The sequence below is a fragment of the Podarcis tiliguerta genome, assembly GCF_965153285.1.
Source record: "Podarcis tiliguerta genome assembly, chromosome: 2".
In the NCBI taxonomy this organism is placed as follows: domain Eukaryota; kingdom Metazoa; phylum Chordata; class Lepidosauria; order Squamata; family Lacertidae; genus Podarcis; species Podarcis tiliguerta.
The window spans coordinates 4,633,971-4,653,291 of record NC_139535.1 but is presented as its reverse complement, the minus strand read 5'-3'; the positions used below and the strand labels follow the sequence as shown (position 1 = coordinate 4,653,291).

General features: G+C 42.8%; 1 protein-coding gene across 1 annotated transcript; it reads right to left on the bottom strand.

Moving 5' to 3' along the window:
• Nucleotides 1–9,311: 9,311 nt before the first annotated feature.
• Nucleotides 9,312–18,240, bottom strand: LOC310672902 (vomeronasal type-2 receptor 26-like; the record flags this gene model as incomplete). Its single annotated transcript, XM_083430555.1, has 7 exons — nucleotides 9,312–10,210; nucleotides 10,791–10,917; nucleotides 11,524–11,751; nucleotides 12,657–12,863; nucleotides 13,296–13,469; nucleotides 17,215–17,506; nucleotides 17,906–18,240. 7 exons carry the CDS (start codon nucleotides 18,238–18,240, stop codon nucleotides 9,312–9,314), a joined length of 2,262 nt encoding a protein of 753 aa, XP_083286681.1.
• Between the last annotated feature and the right edge of the window lie 1,081 nt (nucleotides 18,241–19,321).

Here is a 19,321-nt window from a genome sequence, read left to right as displayed (position 1 = left end):
ATCTGCTGATAACAGGGATCAGTACCATGAATTCCATTATCGGGTTAAATCGGGTTCTCCTCAACACTGGCTCAGCTTCCTCCATTTACTGTACTGTTACCCACATCCTAATTTTGCTGTTGAGAAGACAATCTGCCTCCACTTTGACACATGATCCCTTAGCAAGGCTTCCTGCAATTAGTAGCAAGGAAGCTAATGTCTACGCACTACTCCCAACAACCTTACTTTGACAAATAGGAAGCTTATGCATGCAGAGTTCTTCCACGAGTGTGGAATGAAACTTACGCATCTCATGGCTTTAATCTGTCCCAAAAGGCTGAAGCAGAAACAATGGGCCACAGAGCCATTGCCCAAACACACACCCTGTGTCAGTCTTTACTAACTCCTTCATTAATTAGGCCAGGTTATCCAGATGGTTTTCTTTTTTAAAAAATGTGCATGTTTTCTTTGCTACTCTAGTTTCACCATTTCCTGGGCAGCTCTCAGTTTTACAATACTTCCGTGGAAGGAGTGTATTTGGATGAGAATGGGCAGCTGACAGTCGAATCTGACGTTCTGAATTGGGTGCCATTTCTCAACAAGTCCTTTGGTGCCGTGAAATTTGGGAGCATAAGCAGACAGGGATTCTCAGGCCCAAAATTCACCATTGACCAAGAGGCTCTTGCGTGGTCCAGACTGTTCAACCAGGTTTGGAAAACCCATTCATTGCATTGTATTCCCTTTTAGTGATATGTTAACCTCTGAGACTCTGTTGGGAAACACAACAATAAAACTTCTGCCTCTCCAATTAATGGGCTAACACAAAACAGGGGAGGAGATAAATGGAGGAAAGTCAAAATAAGAAACATGAAAATGGAAAAGCAGGTTGGCTTATGACTGGGGCATGGCTTTTGCAGTAGTCAGAAAGCATGCCAGACTTCAGAATTGAGCACAACACTGCTGCTCCAAATACCTTTCTGTTTCAGCTTGTTGGTTTCTCTGGATTTTGTTATTGTAAATGGTTTCCATGACAGCAGATTTGTACTGTGCTCCCTAGAACTTTGTAATAATGACAGACAGCTCGGACTCCTAAACCGAAGGCCAATACAGTCTACATGTAATTCTCTGTTATTGTCTATTTCTATCCCAACTGTGTCCCAAGGACTATGACCCTCTGTTTTGTCCCATGGATCAAAAAAAGCATCCACAACAAATCCGTGTCTATTCCACACAGACCGAGACTGTACACTGGCCCAGAAGTTACTTGCTTACAGTCTTTCATTGATGCTTTTTTCTCTTTTTGGTCAGACCCTTCCTCAGTCCAGGTGTACCAAAAGCTGTCGCCCTGGATATGCCAAGAAGGTTCAGGAAGGGAAGCCCATTTGCTGCCATGGTTGTGCTCCATGTGCAGAAGGGACAATCTCCACTCAGGAAGGTAGGAGACTTCAGAGGAATGTGTAGCAAAAAGAACAATAATATATGTCCTTGGTTGAGGAATATTCAAGTATAATCTTATGGCTGAACTTAATAAATTTCAACAGTGATTTACATAGTCTAAAAAAGCTTTCCAGGTACCATTGAGACAGCCTTGAGTATGTAAGAATTAGGCAGTGTTGCTGCATCTGGTAGGTTCCCTTGAACCAGTCAGTGTGGCAAAGTAACTAGGATGTTTGGTTTGTACTGGGAAGACCAGAGTTCCAGTCCATGCTCCTCCAAGGTACTTTTTCCTGTAAATTACACCCATCTGACAACACCTGGTGTTGGGGTGAGATCAGATGTAGCTGCAATTAACTTGGAGCTTCAAGATCACTCCAAGCTCTTCCTTGGGAGGTGAATAAGAAGTTATCAGCACTAGGGACCTACACAGAATGGACCAACTCCCTGTGTTGATTAGCAGAAACAGCAAGTCCCACCACTGTTTCCGTTTGTAGGGGCTGGCTGGATTCAAAATTGACCAGCTTTTTTTTGCTAGTCTACAGGAAAATGTTCATGCAGATGCTCTTCTTTTTCCAGATGCAGACCACTGCACCAAATGTCCAGAAGATCAACACCCTAACAAGGACAGAGATCAATGCATCCCCAAGATTATCATCTTCCTGTCCTATGATGAATATCTGGGGACCCTCTTGGCTTCCACTGCCCTGTTTTTGGCCTTAATCACGGGCCTTGTTTTAGGAATATTCATTAAATATCTTGACACTCCCATAGTCAAAGCCAACAACAGGGACCTTTCCTACATCCTCCTTGTCTCCCTCCTCCTCTCCTTTTTGTCCTCCTTTCTGTTTATAGGCCGGCCAAGGAAAGTGACCTGCCTTCTCAGGCAGACAGCCTTTGGCATCATCTTCTCAGTTGCTGTCTCTTCTTTGTTAGCAAAAACTATTACCGTTGTGCTGGCCTTCCTGGCTACTAAGCCAGGAAACAGAGTGAGGAGATGGCTGGGAAAGAGTCTGGCTAATTCCATTGTCATTTTCTGTTCCAGTATCCAAATTCTCATCTGTGTCATCTGGCTGGGTACCTTTCCTCCATTCTCAGACTCTGACATGCACTCCCAGGCTGGAGAGATCATCCTGCAATGCAATGAAGGATCTGCTGCCATGTTTTACACTGCCCTTGGCTACATGGGCTTCCTGGCTGCCATCTGCTTCACTGTGGCTTTCCTAGCCAGGAAGCTTCCAGGATCCTTCAATGAGGCCAAGCTGATCACCTTCAGCATGCTGGTCTTCTGCAGTGTTTGGGTGTCCTTTGTGCCCACCTACCTGAGCACCAAGGGGAAATACATGGTAGCTGTGCAGGTCTTCTCTATGTTGGCCTCCGGTGCTGGGCTTCTGGGCTGCATCTTCCTTCCCAAGTGCTACATTATTGTACTCAGGCCTAGTCTGAATACAAAGGAGCACCTGACTACAAAGGCTTAATATGGCACCTGATTCCTAAAATATGTTTTTGGTTTTTGCAATTGATAGCCAGCATAAAGGCAGGACACATGAGTTGGGAATTTAGCTCCTTAAAAGCTATTGTTTTGGAAATCAGAACACAAAATTATCATTTGAATCATATTCCATCCTTACCACTGTTCATTTTTCTCCTCCTAAACCTTATTGATGAATTCTTTTCTGAATACTGTTTATATATTTTTCCTAATAAGAAATCCTTATTGCAATGCAATAATAATGAATCTGTTGATTAAGAAAATAAAAAATTCTTAGATAATATTACAAATAAATTACTTATGCATTTTTTTTCAACATGAAAGAACCACATTCCTTTGGTATCTCTTTATTTCCTGTTGTGCATATCAAGAGAGTCACGTTGATTATTGGTGCCAGGGGTGTTTTTCATGTGGTGCAAGGTGCAAAACATTTTTAAAGTAGTTGACACACAATAGGCATGAGTCATGCCCAAAATATACTGGATAATTTGAAAATATGCAAGGAGATATTAGCAAGTTATTAAAATAGATTTGACCTTTCAAATCAATTTGTCTAGTCCTTATTTTGCTTTGCCAGATTATTTGGAAACAATCCAAAGATATTTCAACCATGTCAACCATCTACAAAACCCCAGAGGTATGAATGTCAGGAGGGAAGGAAAAATCCTGAATATTCTTGCAGTTTCTTTGGAGAGATGTGAAAATGTCATTCCTGCTTCTAAGACAGAAAGAGCATTTGCCCTCAACCTTCTCTTAACAAAGTTGATTCAGGAGATTCTGGGCTTGTCCATGAGTCGGAGCTGTTTCTCACTTGATCCACCCTTTTTAGGCACAGATCTGAACCATCTCCCCCATGCCCTACTCCTTTCCCACAGAAAACCTGTTCTCTCCTTCTATATCGGAAAAAACAGCAATTCCCCAGTGGAAAGCAGTGAGACAATGAGAAGTGCGGATGAGCTTTAGCTAATTCTACAAGATCCCACAGGTATAAATGGTGTGGCTCATGGAGAAGGTTCTTTGAGGAACTTGTCAACATTCATGTAGGAGAATGCAAACAGAAATTACAAATAATGAAGTGATAAAAGCTAGTGCCACATGAGATATAATGTAAATATGAAAGACTAAAGTGGTGAAATTAAAAGGGTACATGATAGAGCAGTGAAGTGTCATAAGCTTTGAGACAAACTCTGGGAGCTCAGGATAAAGAAACACAAGAGAAAAGAGTACGTGAAATTTACAGTAAAGGCAAGACTTGAGGTTTACATGCCTAATGTATCCTTATTTGCTATATAAATATTCAAAAGATCATTAGTTTCGTGAAAAATAACTGGATAGTTTAGCTTGAAGTGGACAGTAGGGTCTCTCAGCCACAGATGTGTCTACACGTGAGGCCCAGTTGCCTGAATATTGCAGATGTCCTTGCAAAGCTCAGTTGTAAGCGTATGGTGGTGTTAAGGTGTGTGTTGTGTAGTACCCATGTGATGCTGATGCAAAACCTCACACATACACTATGTAGAAGAATGAAAGTTTACTACCCCGCTTCTCTCCTCCCTTCTCTCTCTCCCTACCTCTCTTCTCCCCCAACCTTATATAATAGACAACATTAAAACCTTCATCAAATATAACCGATCTATAGAAAGTAATGTATGATATAAAGAAAGACGATGTGTGTACTTTTGTAACTGGAGTAAAACTTTTTTAAAATAAATAAATAGAATGTTCCATGGGGGTGGGGGCTGGGGAAATAATTATACAAGTAATGTACCTAGTAGTACAACTACTTCAATGAACACAGTATAACAGAAAAATCAAAATTGCCAACAGTACATAGCCCAAAACAAAAACAACCCATGACAAACAGGTTACTGCGACCAAACAGCTAACTGAGATTCAGCTAAGCTCAGTAGAGTAAGGATGCCTAGCTTCATCAAACGGCCATTTATTCTCTCCCATATAACAGAAAAGTTGTCTTTCAAGAAAGTGCAAAGTTTTGCATTTGGGATTTTGTTGGGGAAAATGGCACTAATCTCTTCTGTTCTTTAGTAGGTCAGTTATGGTTTTGTTTCTGATGCTTTTAAGGATAAAACTCATTTCCCTTTTGTCTACCTAATGGTCCCCAAAGAAAAACATCAGTATCTAGGGATAGTCCAACTGCTCCTGCATTTCAGTTGGATGTGGATTAGCCTCGTTGCTCCAGATATCAACAATGGAGAAGAGGTTCATGAGGACCTTTAGGCTTCTGCTAACCAGAAACACAATTTGTGCTGCCTTCTCACTTAGCATCCTAATACAGTCATACCTTGAGTTGAATGTGCTTCAGGTTGAGTGCTTACAGGTTGTGCTCCATAGCAACCCGGAAGTAACAGAGCGTATTACTTCCAGGTTTTGCTGCTCGCACATGCGCAGACGCTCAAAATGATGTCACGCACATGCGCAGAAGTGGCAAAACGACCCATGCACGCGCAGATGCGCCGTCACGTCGTACGTTCCATCTCAATTTGGGCTCAGACCTTGTGCATTCCATAACAATGCATGGAATCAAATAATTATAAATAAAAGATAAAATTGTAAAAGGAAGTAGTGATAAATGATGAAAGTGAATGCATTAAGGTGCTGGAATAGCCTTTCAGAAAAGCCCTACACTGCCATATCTCTCTTATAATTTGATGGACTTGTTAATGAAGATCTCCATTTCACTGACATGGACTGGTGTAAATCAACCTTGTCTTTCAAGGCTTAATGAGGTTCAAAGATAGAACCTCAGCAGCTAAAACCTCATTTGCAAGAAATGAGGGTCCCTTCAGAAGGTCCTGCATTTTCAAGAATTTGCTTCAAAGTCCACGAACAGCTACAGTTGAACACACTCTTCTTAAATGTTTGATGAATCATGATATACTGGACCCTATGAATAGCATATATAAAAGTTGTCTTCCTCTGCCCAATTTTGTATGATTTAAATTTTTCCAGGGAAGGAGCAATCTTCTGGGGTCATCTCCACTCCATAAATGTATACCTCTTTAATATTCATAACTCCCTCCAAAGAGTCCTGGGATATATAGATTGTTGCTTGGTTAGGAGCCCCCTCTGTTCAAAGTCTCTAACACAGAGATAAGCCATGGGATACTCACATGTGCTAATAGAAGTTCAGGTTTATGATACAACCCAACCAGCTGACTTGTCCATTGGATTTATACAGTAGCAATAATACCTAGACTTAGCTTAGTCATCATCATCATCATCACATGGTCTTTCAGGAGCAATGCATGAACCAAAATGCACCATCTTTCAAAATTCAACCTTATCTGAGATTTGCAATGTGGTTCTCCAGCCAAGCATAGGTCCCTGCGACATTCTCCTTCTTAGAAAGAAGTGACAAGTTGGGTGTCTAAAGCCTCCCAACTTGCCCACCCCACCCCACCATCCACAGCAGGAGGAGGAAGGTGTGGTGATGGCCATATTGCTCTGGTCAGGCGGTGACTGAATCACATGCCAGTGCATGGTTATGTTGTGGTTCAAGGACTCGACCCCCGCAATGTGGAATGAATACACAAGGACACGTGATATAAGGTTAATGGGCAAGAAAAGGCCACAACTTTATTAATTACAGCAGTGAAAAGGTATTGGCTTAGGCATTGGATGTCCACAACAAGGGGGGTTTATTCACCAGTAGGTGGAGCCTGTTGATGCTAATCCAACTATAGGCTCTCCCCTGATGTCACCGAGGGTCGTGCCATGGCCTCCCGCCAAGCAGGCATCGGACAGAATACACGACCGCCAGATTCCTTTAACGGAATACCCAAAAATTGAAGGCATAGGCGATGGCCACACCTAGCCCTTCGACACACCACAACACATTATTCCAATGCCTAACCTACCCACCAATACCACGAAAGTTGTGACGATTGCTACGAAGTAGGCGAAAAAACCAAAAGGCCTAATGCCAAATGGAAAAATTCCTACCAGGCCCCCTGGACAACCAGGGCGACCAACCTAAGGTCCATAGCAAGGCCAAGGAAAAAACTTAGACCCTGAGCTCAAAGGGAGTGGAGGGTGGGTGACTCGCGACGGGACGACGGAGAGTGAGGCCGAGGAGGGGTTGGCGCCGCAGCATATAGGCTGCTGTACACGCCCCCCTCGGCAGCACCTGGTTGGGTGCCTGGAGATGGGCGTGGGCGCCAGCCAGGTGAGTGGGGGAGGCAGGGGGCTAATGCCCCCTGCTAGGGGCGGTGCTTGGGCTCCTGCCCACAACCACTCCCCTCTCTTCCAGGGAGGAGAGTCTTTCTATGCTATACATCCTGGTGTCAGAAAGAAGTGCAATCCCTTCCTCTCCTTCCGAGGGACCAGGAGTATCTCTAGCTATCTAAACTTGAACGTTGCTGCTCAGCATCCTCCTTTTGCCCCTGATCTTAGGTCAAGAAACACTCTCCAAGATTAGAATGTTTAACTTCAGCTTTGGGTGTGATGGAGCATGTAAAACAACACTGTCCTTCCCTGGAGAGCAAGAAGCTTGCTTTCTTTGGTCAAATCTTGCCCCCCCCCCCCATCCTGACTGTATGCACTCATGTCATGTAGCCAAATGGTCAAGGAAAATTATGTGGAAATACAGGTGTCTATAGCCTCACAACTAACCCAACTCAGGGAAGGAGCTTTCCATACACCCATGTACAGCCCACGTCTTCAGCGCCTATATGAGCTCGGTGTCGGGAGCACCTTTTCTGACCTTCCGATTACAGGAACGCAGGAACAGCAGCCCAGCATTCCCAAGGAATAGGTCCTGGTGCAGTGGACTCACATTTGCTATTGTGAGCACCTCAAAAGCAGCAGAGTAACGGAAGCAAAGCTGTGGAGGTTTTGTTGCATACCTAATTTATTTCTACTGATTAAACAAATGAAAGAACATAACAAACATGTACGAGAGATACAGCTCTCTCATGCTGCCATCTTGTCTCTAGACAGATCAAAGAAAACCCAACACAGTACTAGGGACAGAAGTCTGTAAGAGTAGTTCCTCCCCCTCCTTTCTCACAGACAGAAAGCAAAACAAACATAGAATCATAGAGTTGGAAGAGACCACAAGGGCCATCGAGTCCAACCCCCTGCCAAGCAGGAAACACCATCAGAGCACTCCTGACATATGGTTGTCAAGCCTCTGCTTAAAGACCTCCAAAGAAGAAGACTCCACCACACTCCTTGGCAGCAAATTCCACTGTCGAACAGCTCTTACTGTCAGGAAGTTCTTCCTAATGTTTAGGTGGAATCTTCTTTCCTGTAGTTTGGATCCATTGCTCCGTGTACGCTTCTCTGGAGCAGCAGAAAACAACCTTTCTCCCTCCTCTATGTGACATCCTTTTATATATTTGAACATGGCTATCATATCACCCCTTAACCTCCTCTTCTCCAGGCTAAACATGCCCAGCTCCCTTAGCCATTCCTCATAAGGCATCGTTTCCAGGCCTTTGACCATTTTGGTTGCCCTCCTCTGGACACGTTCCAGTTTGTCAGTGTCCTTCTTGAACTGTGGTGCCCAGAACTGGACACAGTACTCCAGGTGAGGTCTGACCAGAGCAGAATACAGTGGCACTATTACTTCCCTTGATCTAGATGCTATACTCCTATTGATGCAGCCCAGAATTGCATTGGCTTTTTTAGCTGCCGTGTCACACTGTTGGCTCATGTCAAGTTTGTGGTCATTTTCACATCTCTCCAAAGAAACTGCAAGAATATTCAGGATTTTTCCTTCCCTCCTGACATTCATACCTCTGGGGTTTTGCAGATGCTTGACATGGTTGAAATATCTTTGGATTATTTCCAAATAATATGGCAAAGCAAAATAAGGACTAGACAAATTGATTTGAAAGGTCAAATCTATTTTAATAACTTGCTAATATCTCCTTGCCTATTTTGAAATTATCCAGTATATTTTGGGCATGACTCATGCCTATTGTGTGTCAACTACTTTAAAAATGTTTTGCACCTTGCACCGCATGAAGAATACCCCTGGCACCAATAATCAATGTGACTCTCTTGATATGCACAACAGGAAATAAAGAGATACCAATGGAATGTGTTTCTTTCATGTTGAAAAAAAATGCATAAGTAATTTATTTGTAATATTATCTAAGAATTTTTTATTTTCTTAATCAACAGATTCATTCTTATTGAATTGCAATAGGATTTCTTATTAGGAAAAATATAAAACAGTCTTCAGAAAAGAATTCATCAATAAGGTTTAGCAGGAGAAAAATGAACAGTGGTAAGAATGGAATATGAATCAAATGATAATTTTGTGTTCTGATTCCCCAAACAATAGCTTTTAAGGAGCTACATTCCCAACTCATGTGTCCTGCCTTTATGCTGGCTATCAATTGCAAAAACCAAAAACATATTTTAGGAATCAGGTGCCATATTAAGTCTTTGTAGTCAGGTGCTCCTTTGTATTCAGACTAGGCCTGAGTACAATAATGTAGCACTTTGGGATGAAGATGAAGCCCAGAAGCCCAGCACTGGAGGCCAACATAGAGAAGACCTGCACGGCTACCATGTATTTCCCCTTGGTGCTCAGGTAGGTGGGCACAAAGGACACCCAAACACTGCAGAAGACCAGCATGCTGAAGGTGATCAGCTTGGCTTCATTGAAGGACCCGGGAAGCTTTCTGGCTAGAAAAGCAACTGTGAAGCAGATGGCAGCCAGGAAGCCCATGTAGCAAAGGACAGTGTAAAACATGGCAGCAGATCCTTCATTGCATTGCAGGATGATCTCTCCAGCCTGGGAGTGCATGTCAGAGTCTGAGAATGGAGGAAAGGTACCCAGCCAGATGACACAGATGAGGATTTGGATACTGGAACAGGAAATGACAATGGAATTAGCCAGACTCTTTCCCAGCATTCTCCTCACCCTGTTTCCTGGCTTAGTGGCCAGGAAGGCCAGCACAACAGTAATAGTTTTTGCCAACAAAGAAGAGACGGCAACTGAGAAGATGATGCCAAAGGCTGTCTGCCTGAGAAGGCAGGTCACTTTCCTTGGCCGGCCTATGAACAGAAAGGAGGACAAAAAGGAGAGGAGGAGGGAGACAAGGAGGATGTAGGAAAGGTCCCTGTTGTTGGCTTTGACTATGGGAGTGTCAAGATATTTAATGAATATTCCTAAAACAAGGCCTGTGATTAAGGACAAAAACAGGGCAGTGGAAGCCAAGAGGGTCCCCAGATATTCATCATAGGACAGGAAGATGATAATCTTGGGGATGCATTGATCTCTGTCCTTGTTAGGGTGTTGATCTTCTGGACATTTGGTGCAGTGGTCCGCATCTGGAAAAAGAAGAGTGTCTGCATGAACATTTTCCTGCAGACTAGCAAAAAAAGCAGGTCAATTTTGAATCCAGCCACCCCATGCAAATGGAAACAGTGATGGGACTTGCTATTTCTGCTAATCAACACAGGGATTTGGTCCTTTCCATGCAGTTCCCTATTGCAGATACCCCCTTATTCACCTCCCAAGGAAGAGCTTGGAGTGATCTTGAAGCTCCAAGTTGTTAATTGCAGCTACATCTGATCTCACCCCAACACCAGGTGTTGTCAGATGGGTGTAATTTACAGAAAAAAGTACCTTGGAGGAGCATGGACTGGAATTCTGGTCTTCCCAGTACAAACCAACACCCTAGCTACTTTGCCACACTGACTGGTTCAAGGGAGCCTACCAGATGCAGCAACACTGCCTAATTCTTACATACTCAGGGCTGTCTCAATGGTACCTGGAAAGCTTTATTAAGACTATGTAAATCACCATTGAACTTTTATTAAATTCAACCATAAGATTATATTTGAATATTCATAAAAAAGGACATATATCATTGTTCTTTTTGCTGCACATTCCTCTGAAGTCTCCTACCTTCCTGAGTGGAGATCATCCCTTCCGCACATGGAGCACAAGCATGGCAGCAAATGGGTTTCCCTTCCTGAACCTTCTTGTCATTTCCAGGGCGACAGCTTTTGGTACACCTGGAATGAGGAAGGGTCTGACCAAAAAGAGAAAAAAGCATCCATGAAAGACTGTTGCCAAGTAACTTCTGGGGCATTGTACAATTTCAATCTATGTGGCATAGACACGGCTTTGGTGTAGATGTTTTTTTTGATCCATGGGACAAAACAGAGGGTCATAGTCCTTGGGACACAGTTGGGGTAGAAAGAGATTATCAAGAAGAAAGAATTACATGGAGACTGTATTGCCCTTGGATTTAGGAGTCAGAGCTCTCTGCCATTATCACAAAGCTCTAGTAAACACAGTACCAATCAGCTAAAAATATCAAAACCAGAGAAACAAACAAGCTGAAACGGAAAAGTATTTGGAGCAGCCGTGTTGTGCTCAATTCTTAAGTCTGGCCTGCTTTCTGACCATTGAAAAGCCCATGCCGCAGTCATAGTCCAACATGCTTCTCCATTTTCATGTTTCCTTTTATAGATTTTTTAATTTGTTTTTTAAAGTAAAGTTTACATTTAAACACAAGTCTTTAGTCATAGAAAAAGAAAAAGGTCGGATTTCCCTAATCCTTGGATCATTATTATGTTGGATAGGCAACATACCTCTGAAAGGGAATACAATGCAATGAATTGGTTTTCCAAACCTGGTTGAAAAGCCTGGACCACACAAGAGCTTCTTGGTCAATGGTGAATTTTGGGCCTGAGGATCCCTGTCTGCTTATGCTCCCAAATTTCACTGCACCAAAGGATTTGTTGGAAAATGGAACCCAGTTCACAACGTAAGATTCGACTGTCAACTGCCCATTCTCATCCAAATACACTCCTTCCATGGAAGTATTGTAAAACTGGGAGCTTCCCAGGAAAGGGTGAAGCTAGAACAGGAAAGAAATCATGCACATTTAGAAAAGGATAAAATTATCTAGATAACATAGCCTAATTGCCGAAGATCTTTGTACAGACTAACAATGGGAAAACCATCTAGATAACTTGGCCTAATCTATGAAGGCATTTGTACAGACTGACACTTTGTGTGTGTGTTTGGGAAATGGATCTGTGGCCCATTCTTTCTGCTTCAGCCTTTTGGGACAGATTAAAGCCATGAGATCCATAAGCTACATTCCACACCCTTGGAAGAATTGTGCAAGCATTGGCCTCCTATTTGTCAAAGTAAGGTTGTTGGAAGTGGTGTGTAGAAATCAGCTTCCTTGGCTAGTAATAGCAGGAAGCCTTATTGAGGGATTAGGTGGTGAAGTGGAGGCAGATTGTCTTCTCACAAGCAAAATTAGGATGCGGGTAACAGTAAAGTGGTGCTGTGGTCTAAACCACTGAGCCTTGGGCTTGCTGATCAGAAGGTTGGTGGTTCAAATCCCCGCGACGGAGTGAGCTCCCTTTGCTCGGTCCCAGCTCCTGCCCACCTAGCAGTTCGAAAGCATGTCAAAGTGCACGTAGATAAATAGGTACGGCTCCGGCAGGAAGGTAAACGCTGTTTCTGTGCACTGCTCTGGTTCGCCAGAAGCGGCTTAGTCATGCTGGCCACATGACCAGGAAGCTGTCTGCGGACAAATGCCAGCTCCCTCAGCCAGTAAAGCGAGATGAGCGCACAACGCCAGAGTTGTCTGTGACTGGACCTAATGGTCAGGGGTACCTTTACCTTTAACAGTAAAGTAAATGGAGGCAAAGTACAGCCAGTTTTGAGGCAAGCCTGAATTCACCTGAGAATGGAAGCATAGCAACGATTCCTGTTCAACAAAGATATCTGTGAGAAAAACAGCAATACCTGCCAAGACTGTATCCTTTGATATTTCAGCCTCTTTTTACTCTTCGCCACCATCTGATTGGATTTGTAGGAAAGCGCAGCCCGTAAGGCCCGTGCCAGAGCAAGGACAAGGTTGTAAATACTGTAGCTATCCAGAGACAGGGTTTTCTCAATCACTTCGTCACGCAGGAACTCCACAGTATCAACTTCCCCGCACCTTCTCCTTCCCTTCACAGACAATATGTGCTTTGAATATGAACATTGAAATGTTTTCATCCCAAACAGAAACATAGACTTGGTCAATAAGTCTTCAGTGTCATCGTCTGCCCTTTTTTTAATATGAGTTAAGAAAGAAAAAAACCCATGGATGTGCAGGGGAGAAAGAATATTGTAAGACAAGTTCCAGGTGAGGTCCCACAAAGCTGTTGTGATCCAGACTTTCCCCACAATGGGTCTTATATGCTTTTTAACAGCATTTTGCAATGTCTTTATTGAATATAAGAAGAAGCGCATCTCTCCATAGTAGACTAATACATTGACTATGTTCCATGTGGAAATTATCTTTAAAAGTGACGGTATTTCCTGATTCTGTATTGGGATGCTAAGTGAGAAGGCAGCACAAATTGTGTTCCTGATTAGCAGAGGCCTAAAGGTCCTCACGAACCTCTCTCCATTGTTGGTTTCTGGAGCAATGAGGCCAATCCAAGTCCAGTTGAAGTGCAGAAGCAGTTGGACTATCCCCAGATACTGATGCTCTTCTTTGGGGACCATTCGGTAGACAAAAGGGAACTGAGTTTTGTCACTAAGTGTGTCAGAAACAAAACCATAACTGACCTAGTAAAGAACAGAAGAGATTAGTGTTGTCACCCCCAACAAAATCCCAAACGTAGTACTTTGTACTTGCCTGACTGATAACTTTTCTCTGACATGGACAAAGTTTCATGGGGGCTAAAGAGCTTTACTCCAGGGAGCTTAACAACATGTTTAGTTGTTTGCTTTCAAAAAACGGTGACAGAGTCTTTGGAATGGATTGTGTTTGCTTTAGGTTATGCCCTGATTGCATTTTTGTTACTGCTTTTACAACATGTTTCTTGTAGCAGTTTCATTTAATTGTATATGACCTCATCATTATTTATTCATTAAAGTGTCACATTTAAGAAAGAAGAACAAATTTTGTTAAAAAGGAAAAAGCTCACACACAATTACAATGAACATTTTTAGCTTACATTAGACATTTAATAGCCACCAGTTCTTCTATATAAAATTAAACCCTAAAATTAGTTGCTATAAACCATACATATGTCTAAATGGGTATCTATACTAGATTGCTGAGGTATTTGTAGTAGAAGAAAATTGCCCGTTGCTTGTACATGATAAAAGATATACTTTGTGGCATAAACTCATATCTGGAAGATGCAATCTTTCTCCTGACACCATCAGCTCATGTAAGTGAGAAATGAGTGCAGATTTATCCCAAATGAATGTACAATCTTTGGAGAATAAATATAGTTTGACAACAACAACACATTTCATTTTGGGTTTACAATGGCGCAATGCAAAATAACAACTTTTTTCCTGCCTTATTTATATGTTTCATTTTTAAATATTAGAATTCATTTGGGTTCTCATCCCAGTTGTTTCTCCTCTAGATGACACTGCATTGAGCTCTTGTGGAGGTAGACAACTCCGTCCTCCATTCGCTATCAAGATCTGATTACTGTGCTTTGAATATGAACATTTAAATGCTTTCCACAGAACCACAAAAGTGTGGTTCTGCATTTTTATACTACATTTCCTGTATTTCATCAACACTAGAAACAATACCATTGAATCTTAGAATCGTCAAATTGAAAGGGCCACAAGGGCCATCTAGTCCAATTCCTTGAAATGTAGGAATCTTATGCGGCTAGAGTTCTGCTTAAGACTGAAAGCATATAACAATAATATATCATTTCAAGGTGTGTGTGGTGCGATAGAAACCAAAATGGCCACTTAGAACAAAGCTCCCACTCCTGGGTGCTAAAATTTGTGAAGACATTTAAGTGTTGTTCTCCTCCCTGTACTCTTCAAAATCTCACCTTCAAAAATGGTTTTTTTAATCTAATCACAACACAAATATCAACTATGAAGGAAGCAGAGGCAAAACATAAGGAAGGGGAAATTATAGAAGTGTTGGTTCATATGAAGAGAGGCTGCCTTTTTAAACAATTTTTTTCTTACTTTTTAGTTGATTTTTTTTTGAAAATATTTCAGTTAAACAAAATGGGGGAAAAGGGTTCCTAAAAAAGGGAAAACTATAATTCTATACATACTTATATAATACATTGGTATATAAATGATTATTCATACACACACACACACACACACACACACACACACTTGTTTATACTACATTTTTTGTGAATGCTTTTCAAACATCATAATATATGTCCATAAACAGTCAAGGTCTATAAGCTATGTGTTCTTATGTTGCATACTGTCCAGATCAAGGGAAATAATAGTGCCACTCTATTCTGCCTTGATCAGACCACACCTGAAATATTGTGTTCTGTTCTGGGCGCCACAGTTTAAGAAGCATGTTGAAAAGCTGGAACGTGGGCAGAAGAGGTCAACTAGGATGATCAAGAGTCTAGGAGCCAAGCCTTATGAGGAATGGTTGAAGGAGCTGGGTGTGTTTAGCCTGGAAAAGAGGAAACTGAGAGGAGATATGATAGCTGTATCTTAAGGGCTGTCACATAGAAGAGGGAACATGTTTGTTTTCTCCTGCTCTGGAGAGTAGGGCTTGAACCAATGACTTCAAGTTGAAGGAAAGGAGATTCCAATAAGACATATGGAAAACCTTTTTGACTGTAAGTGCTGTTTGACAGTGGAATGGTCTCTCTCGGAGGACTCTCCTTCTTCAGAGGTTTTTAGGCATGTAAATCTCTTTACTGTAAATTGCTCTTACTTTTACAGGTTTATCTAAGGTTTGCTTAGCCTGAGCTCACAGAATTTGTTTCAAAGATGATGATGTTCCATTGCCTTGTCTTGCACTTTTTTGTATTTTGCCTCTTGTTTCTTTAATGTTTCCTTTTGCATATTTGTTCATTTGCATCTCACACGGCACTAGCTTTCATTACCTATTCTATTCTTCTGCATTAAATTTGACCATTTCCTCAAGGATCCTTCTCCATAAAATACAGCATTTACACCTGTGGGGTCTTATAGATTTAACTACGTGGGGCTGCCCCTGAAGCTGCCCCAGAAACTCCAGCAGGTGCAGAACAACTGCGGCGAGGCTCCTTATGGGGTTCTCGCCACTGGATCATACTCACCCAGTGCTATACCAGCTGCACTGGCTCCTGGTGGAGTACACGGTCAGGTTTAAGGTGCTGGTTTTAACCTTTAAAGCCCTATACGGCCTAGTACCCTTGTACCTACAGGACTGCCTCTCCTGGTATGCCCCACGGAGGACCTTAAGGTCCACAAACAATAACTCCTTGGAAGCCCTGGGCCTCAAGGAAATTAGACTGGTCTCTACCAGGGCTAGGGCTTTTTTGGCCCTGGCCCTGGCCTGGTGGAATGCTCTGCCACAGGAGACCAGGGCTCTGAGGGATTTGACATCTTTCTGCAGAGCCTGCAAGACAGAACTGTTGTGCCTGGCCTTTGGTTGGGCCCCTATGGTTATAATTTGTGGGTTGTCATTTGATATTATTCTGATCTTAATTTGATTTTAAGCAGTATTTTAATCAATTGTTTGATTTTATGTTTTAATATATTATATACAGTGGTGCCTCGCAAGACGAAATTAATTCATTCCGCGAGTCTCTTCGTCTAGCGGTTTTTTCGTCTTGCCAAGCAACCCTATTAGCAGATTAGTGGATTAGCGCTATTAGCGGCTATTAGCGGCTATTAGCGGCTATTAGGGCTATTAGCGGCTATTAAAGGCTTAAGGGATTAGCGGATTAGCTGCTAAAAGGCTATTAGCGGTTTAGCGGCTTAGAAAAAGGGGGTGGGGAGCGAAAAAAAAAATGCAAGACATTTTCGTCTTGCGAAGCAAGCCCATAGGGAAATTCGTCCTGCGAAGCGCATTGAAAAATGGAAAACCCTTTCGTCTAGCGGGTTTTCCGTCTTGCGAGGCATTCGTCTTGCGGGGCACCACTGTATTTTGATGTTTGGTGCCCTGAGCCCGGTCCTGGCCAAGGAGGACGGGGTATAAATAAATCGATGGTGATGCTGATGGTGATGATTAACTAAGGGCTTGTCCACACATCCCTTGTCCCGTTGCTTTTCCTGGGGAAAAACACAGATTGTTGTTTTTCCAATTTAGAGTGAAAGAGTGGGTGTTCTGTGGGAAAGAAGTAGGGTAAGGGGGAAACTGCTCGGACCCATGTCAAAAAAACCACAGGGCAAATGGAAAGCTTTCTAACCATGGCATAAGTGTGGATGAGTGCAGAATCTCCTGAGTCATCTTTGTCAAGAGGGGTTGGGGGCAAATGCTCCTTCTGCCTTAGAATCATAAATGACATTTATGTAATGTAATTTCCAAAGAAATTACAATAACATTACGGGATTTCTCCTTCCCTCCTGACATTCATACCTGTGGGGTTTTGTAGATGCTTGACATGGTGGAAATATCTTTGGATGTGTCAGAGTCAGCCCCCTCAATAACGGCCAATACTTTATTCCATGGTCCACAATAATAGTTTGGGATGTTTGCCTGCCCAGGGCAGAGCAGGTCCACCATGGCACCACAAGTCATTCTGGCGTCGTAAAAGTTGTCATAGACGTCATAGCCCAGGGTGAGGTTGGGGAAAAGCCTGTGGTTCTGATTGACCTCCCGAACAGCAAACAAGAAGGACAGGATATACCAGTAGGCCAGGACTGCTCTCCTGGAAAAAAGTGTGTGTCATCTTGACATTTTTTCCATACAAAGACCAGATTGTGTCATCCTTGCCTGTGACGGGGGGCAAAAATCATGAGATGCTTCTGCAGCATCTGTACACCTGAGATCCATAAACTGCTTCCTGTTCAAATGTTAGAAGAACGGGCTATTCTAAAGCAAAGGTCTCACTAGTCTGGGTGAAAGCACACAGTTTGCAGTAGATGACTTTCTGACATTCAAAACAAATCTGACCATTTCCCTCCAAAAGGATGAAAATGGAAGACATGATTTACCAAGCAAAAGCACCAGAAATGAGGATACGTGCCTAGCAGACAACATCTGGTCTCGATGAGGTCACATTCAGTTTGCATAAAGCTTTTACAACAGTAGGCTCATAAGGACTTACCCATAAACTCTGGTAAAGGGAGGCTCACTGAAGACGCTTGGATTGAACCCAACAGGTGTAGCAGATATGATCCCACTAATGTGGTAGTCTCCTCGCCTGTACCAATTCAAGGGTGCCTTGGGATCCCTTATCAAAGTCAATGGGCATTTTGAGCTCAGCATCTCTGGAGTTGCTTCAGGTGGTAGCAATAGCAACAGCAGAAGGTGAGTTATGATGCACCTGCCTTTTACTCCAATCTCCTTCTTGAGTGCTATCAGCAACAGAGCTAGGAAATTACCAGCAGTCAAAATCTGCTTGGAAGACCCAGGCTGCAGCGACTTAATCAGAGAGAACATGCCTGGCGTACTTGGCTTGAGAGCCAAAGAGGATTCACTTCAGCCCCATGTGGGCAGCATAACCCCACCCCACCCTCAGTGGCACAATACAGAAGTATTTATGTACTAGTCTCTTCTGGCTGAGTCTGATGAAGTTGCATCATGTTGTTGTTCAATGTTGGACGCAAATATGATTTTATTCCTCTTGAGCTTTGGCAAGACGATGACAAAGAAATCACCATTATTTTTAATAATTACATTTGCCTTCGCACCATGTTGAACTCCCTTTATGACGCCAGGCGTAGGCCTGAAGGAATACATGTTCCATCGAATCATAGAGCTATAGAATTGCAGAATGAGAAGGGACCCTGAAGGAGATTTACATTGTTGAACAGCTGTCAGAAAGTTCTTCCTGAAGTTTAGTCTGAATATCTTTTCTTGTCACTTGAATCCACTGTTTCAGGTCCTACCCTCCAGAGCAGAAGAAAACAAGCTTGGTTCATCTTCCATGTGACGACCCTTTAGATATCTGAGGAACTTCCCACTGCACTGTGGTTCTACTTGTGACATGGGTCAGAGAGGGACACGGGAGGTTGGCATGACCTTCCCTAGAACTTCTGAAAGACTGGGCCATGGTCCAGCAGTGGGCCTCAGTGCCACAGCCCACCCAGTGCCTCCTAATTCACCCGCCCTGCCCCTGGGCCACACATAGCTCTTTGGTTGGACCAACGGCATTATTGGCAGTTTAAAGGGGCATAAAGGTGTCCAGGGGACAGAGAGGCTGAAGGAGGGCAAGGGTTTAAAGAAGGAAGGGAGATCTCTATGGTCTGAGGCAAAAGACAAGAGGATGTCTTGTGGGAAATTAGGATGAGTGATAAAGGGTTAATATCTAGAATTACAACAACTTGGGAAAATAGAGTAAAGGAATAAGGGGGGGGAGGAAGAAAAAGTGAATATAAAATGAGTAGGGAAGAAAGATGACAGTTTTTGGAGGAATATGATACAAACTGAAAAGAAATGGGAAGAGGAAACAAGAGTAGACAAGTAAAATGTGAGGCATGCCGGGTGATATGAAATAAAGAGCCTTTTTCCGCTTAGTGCT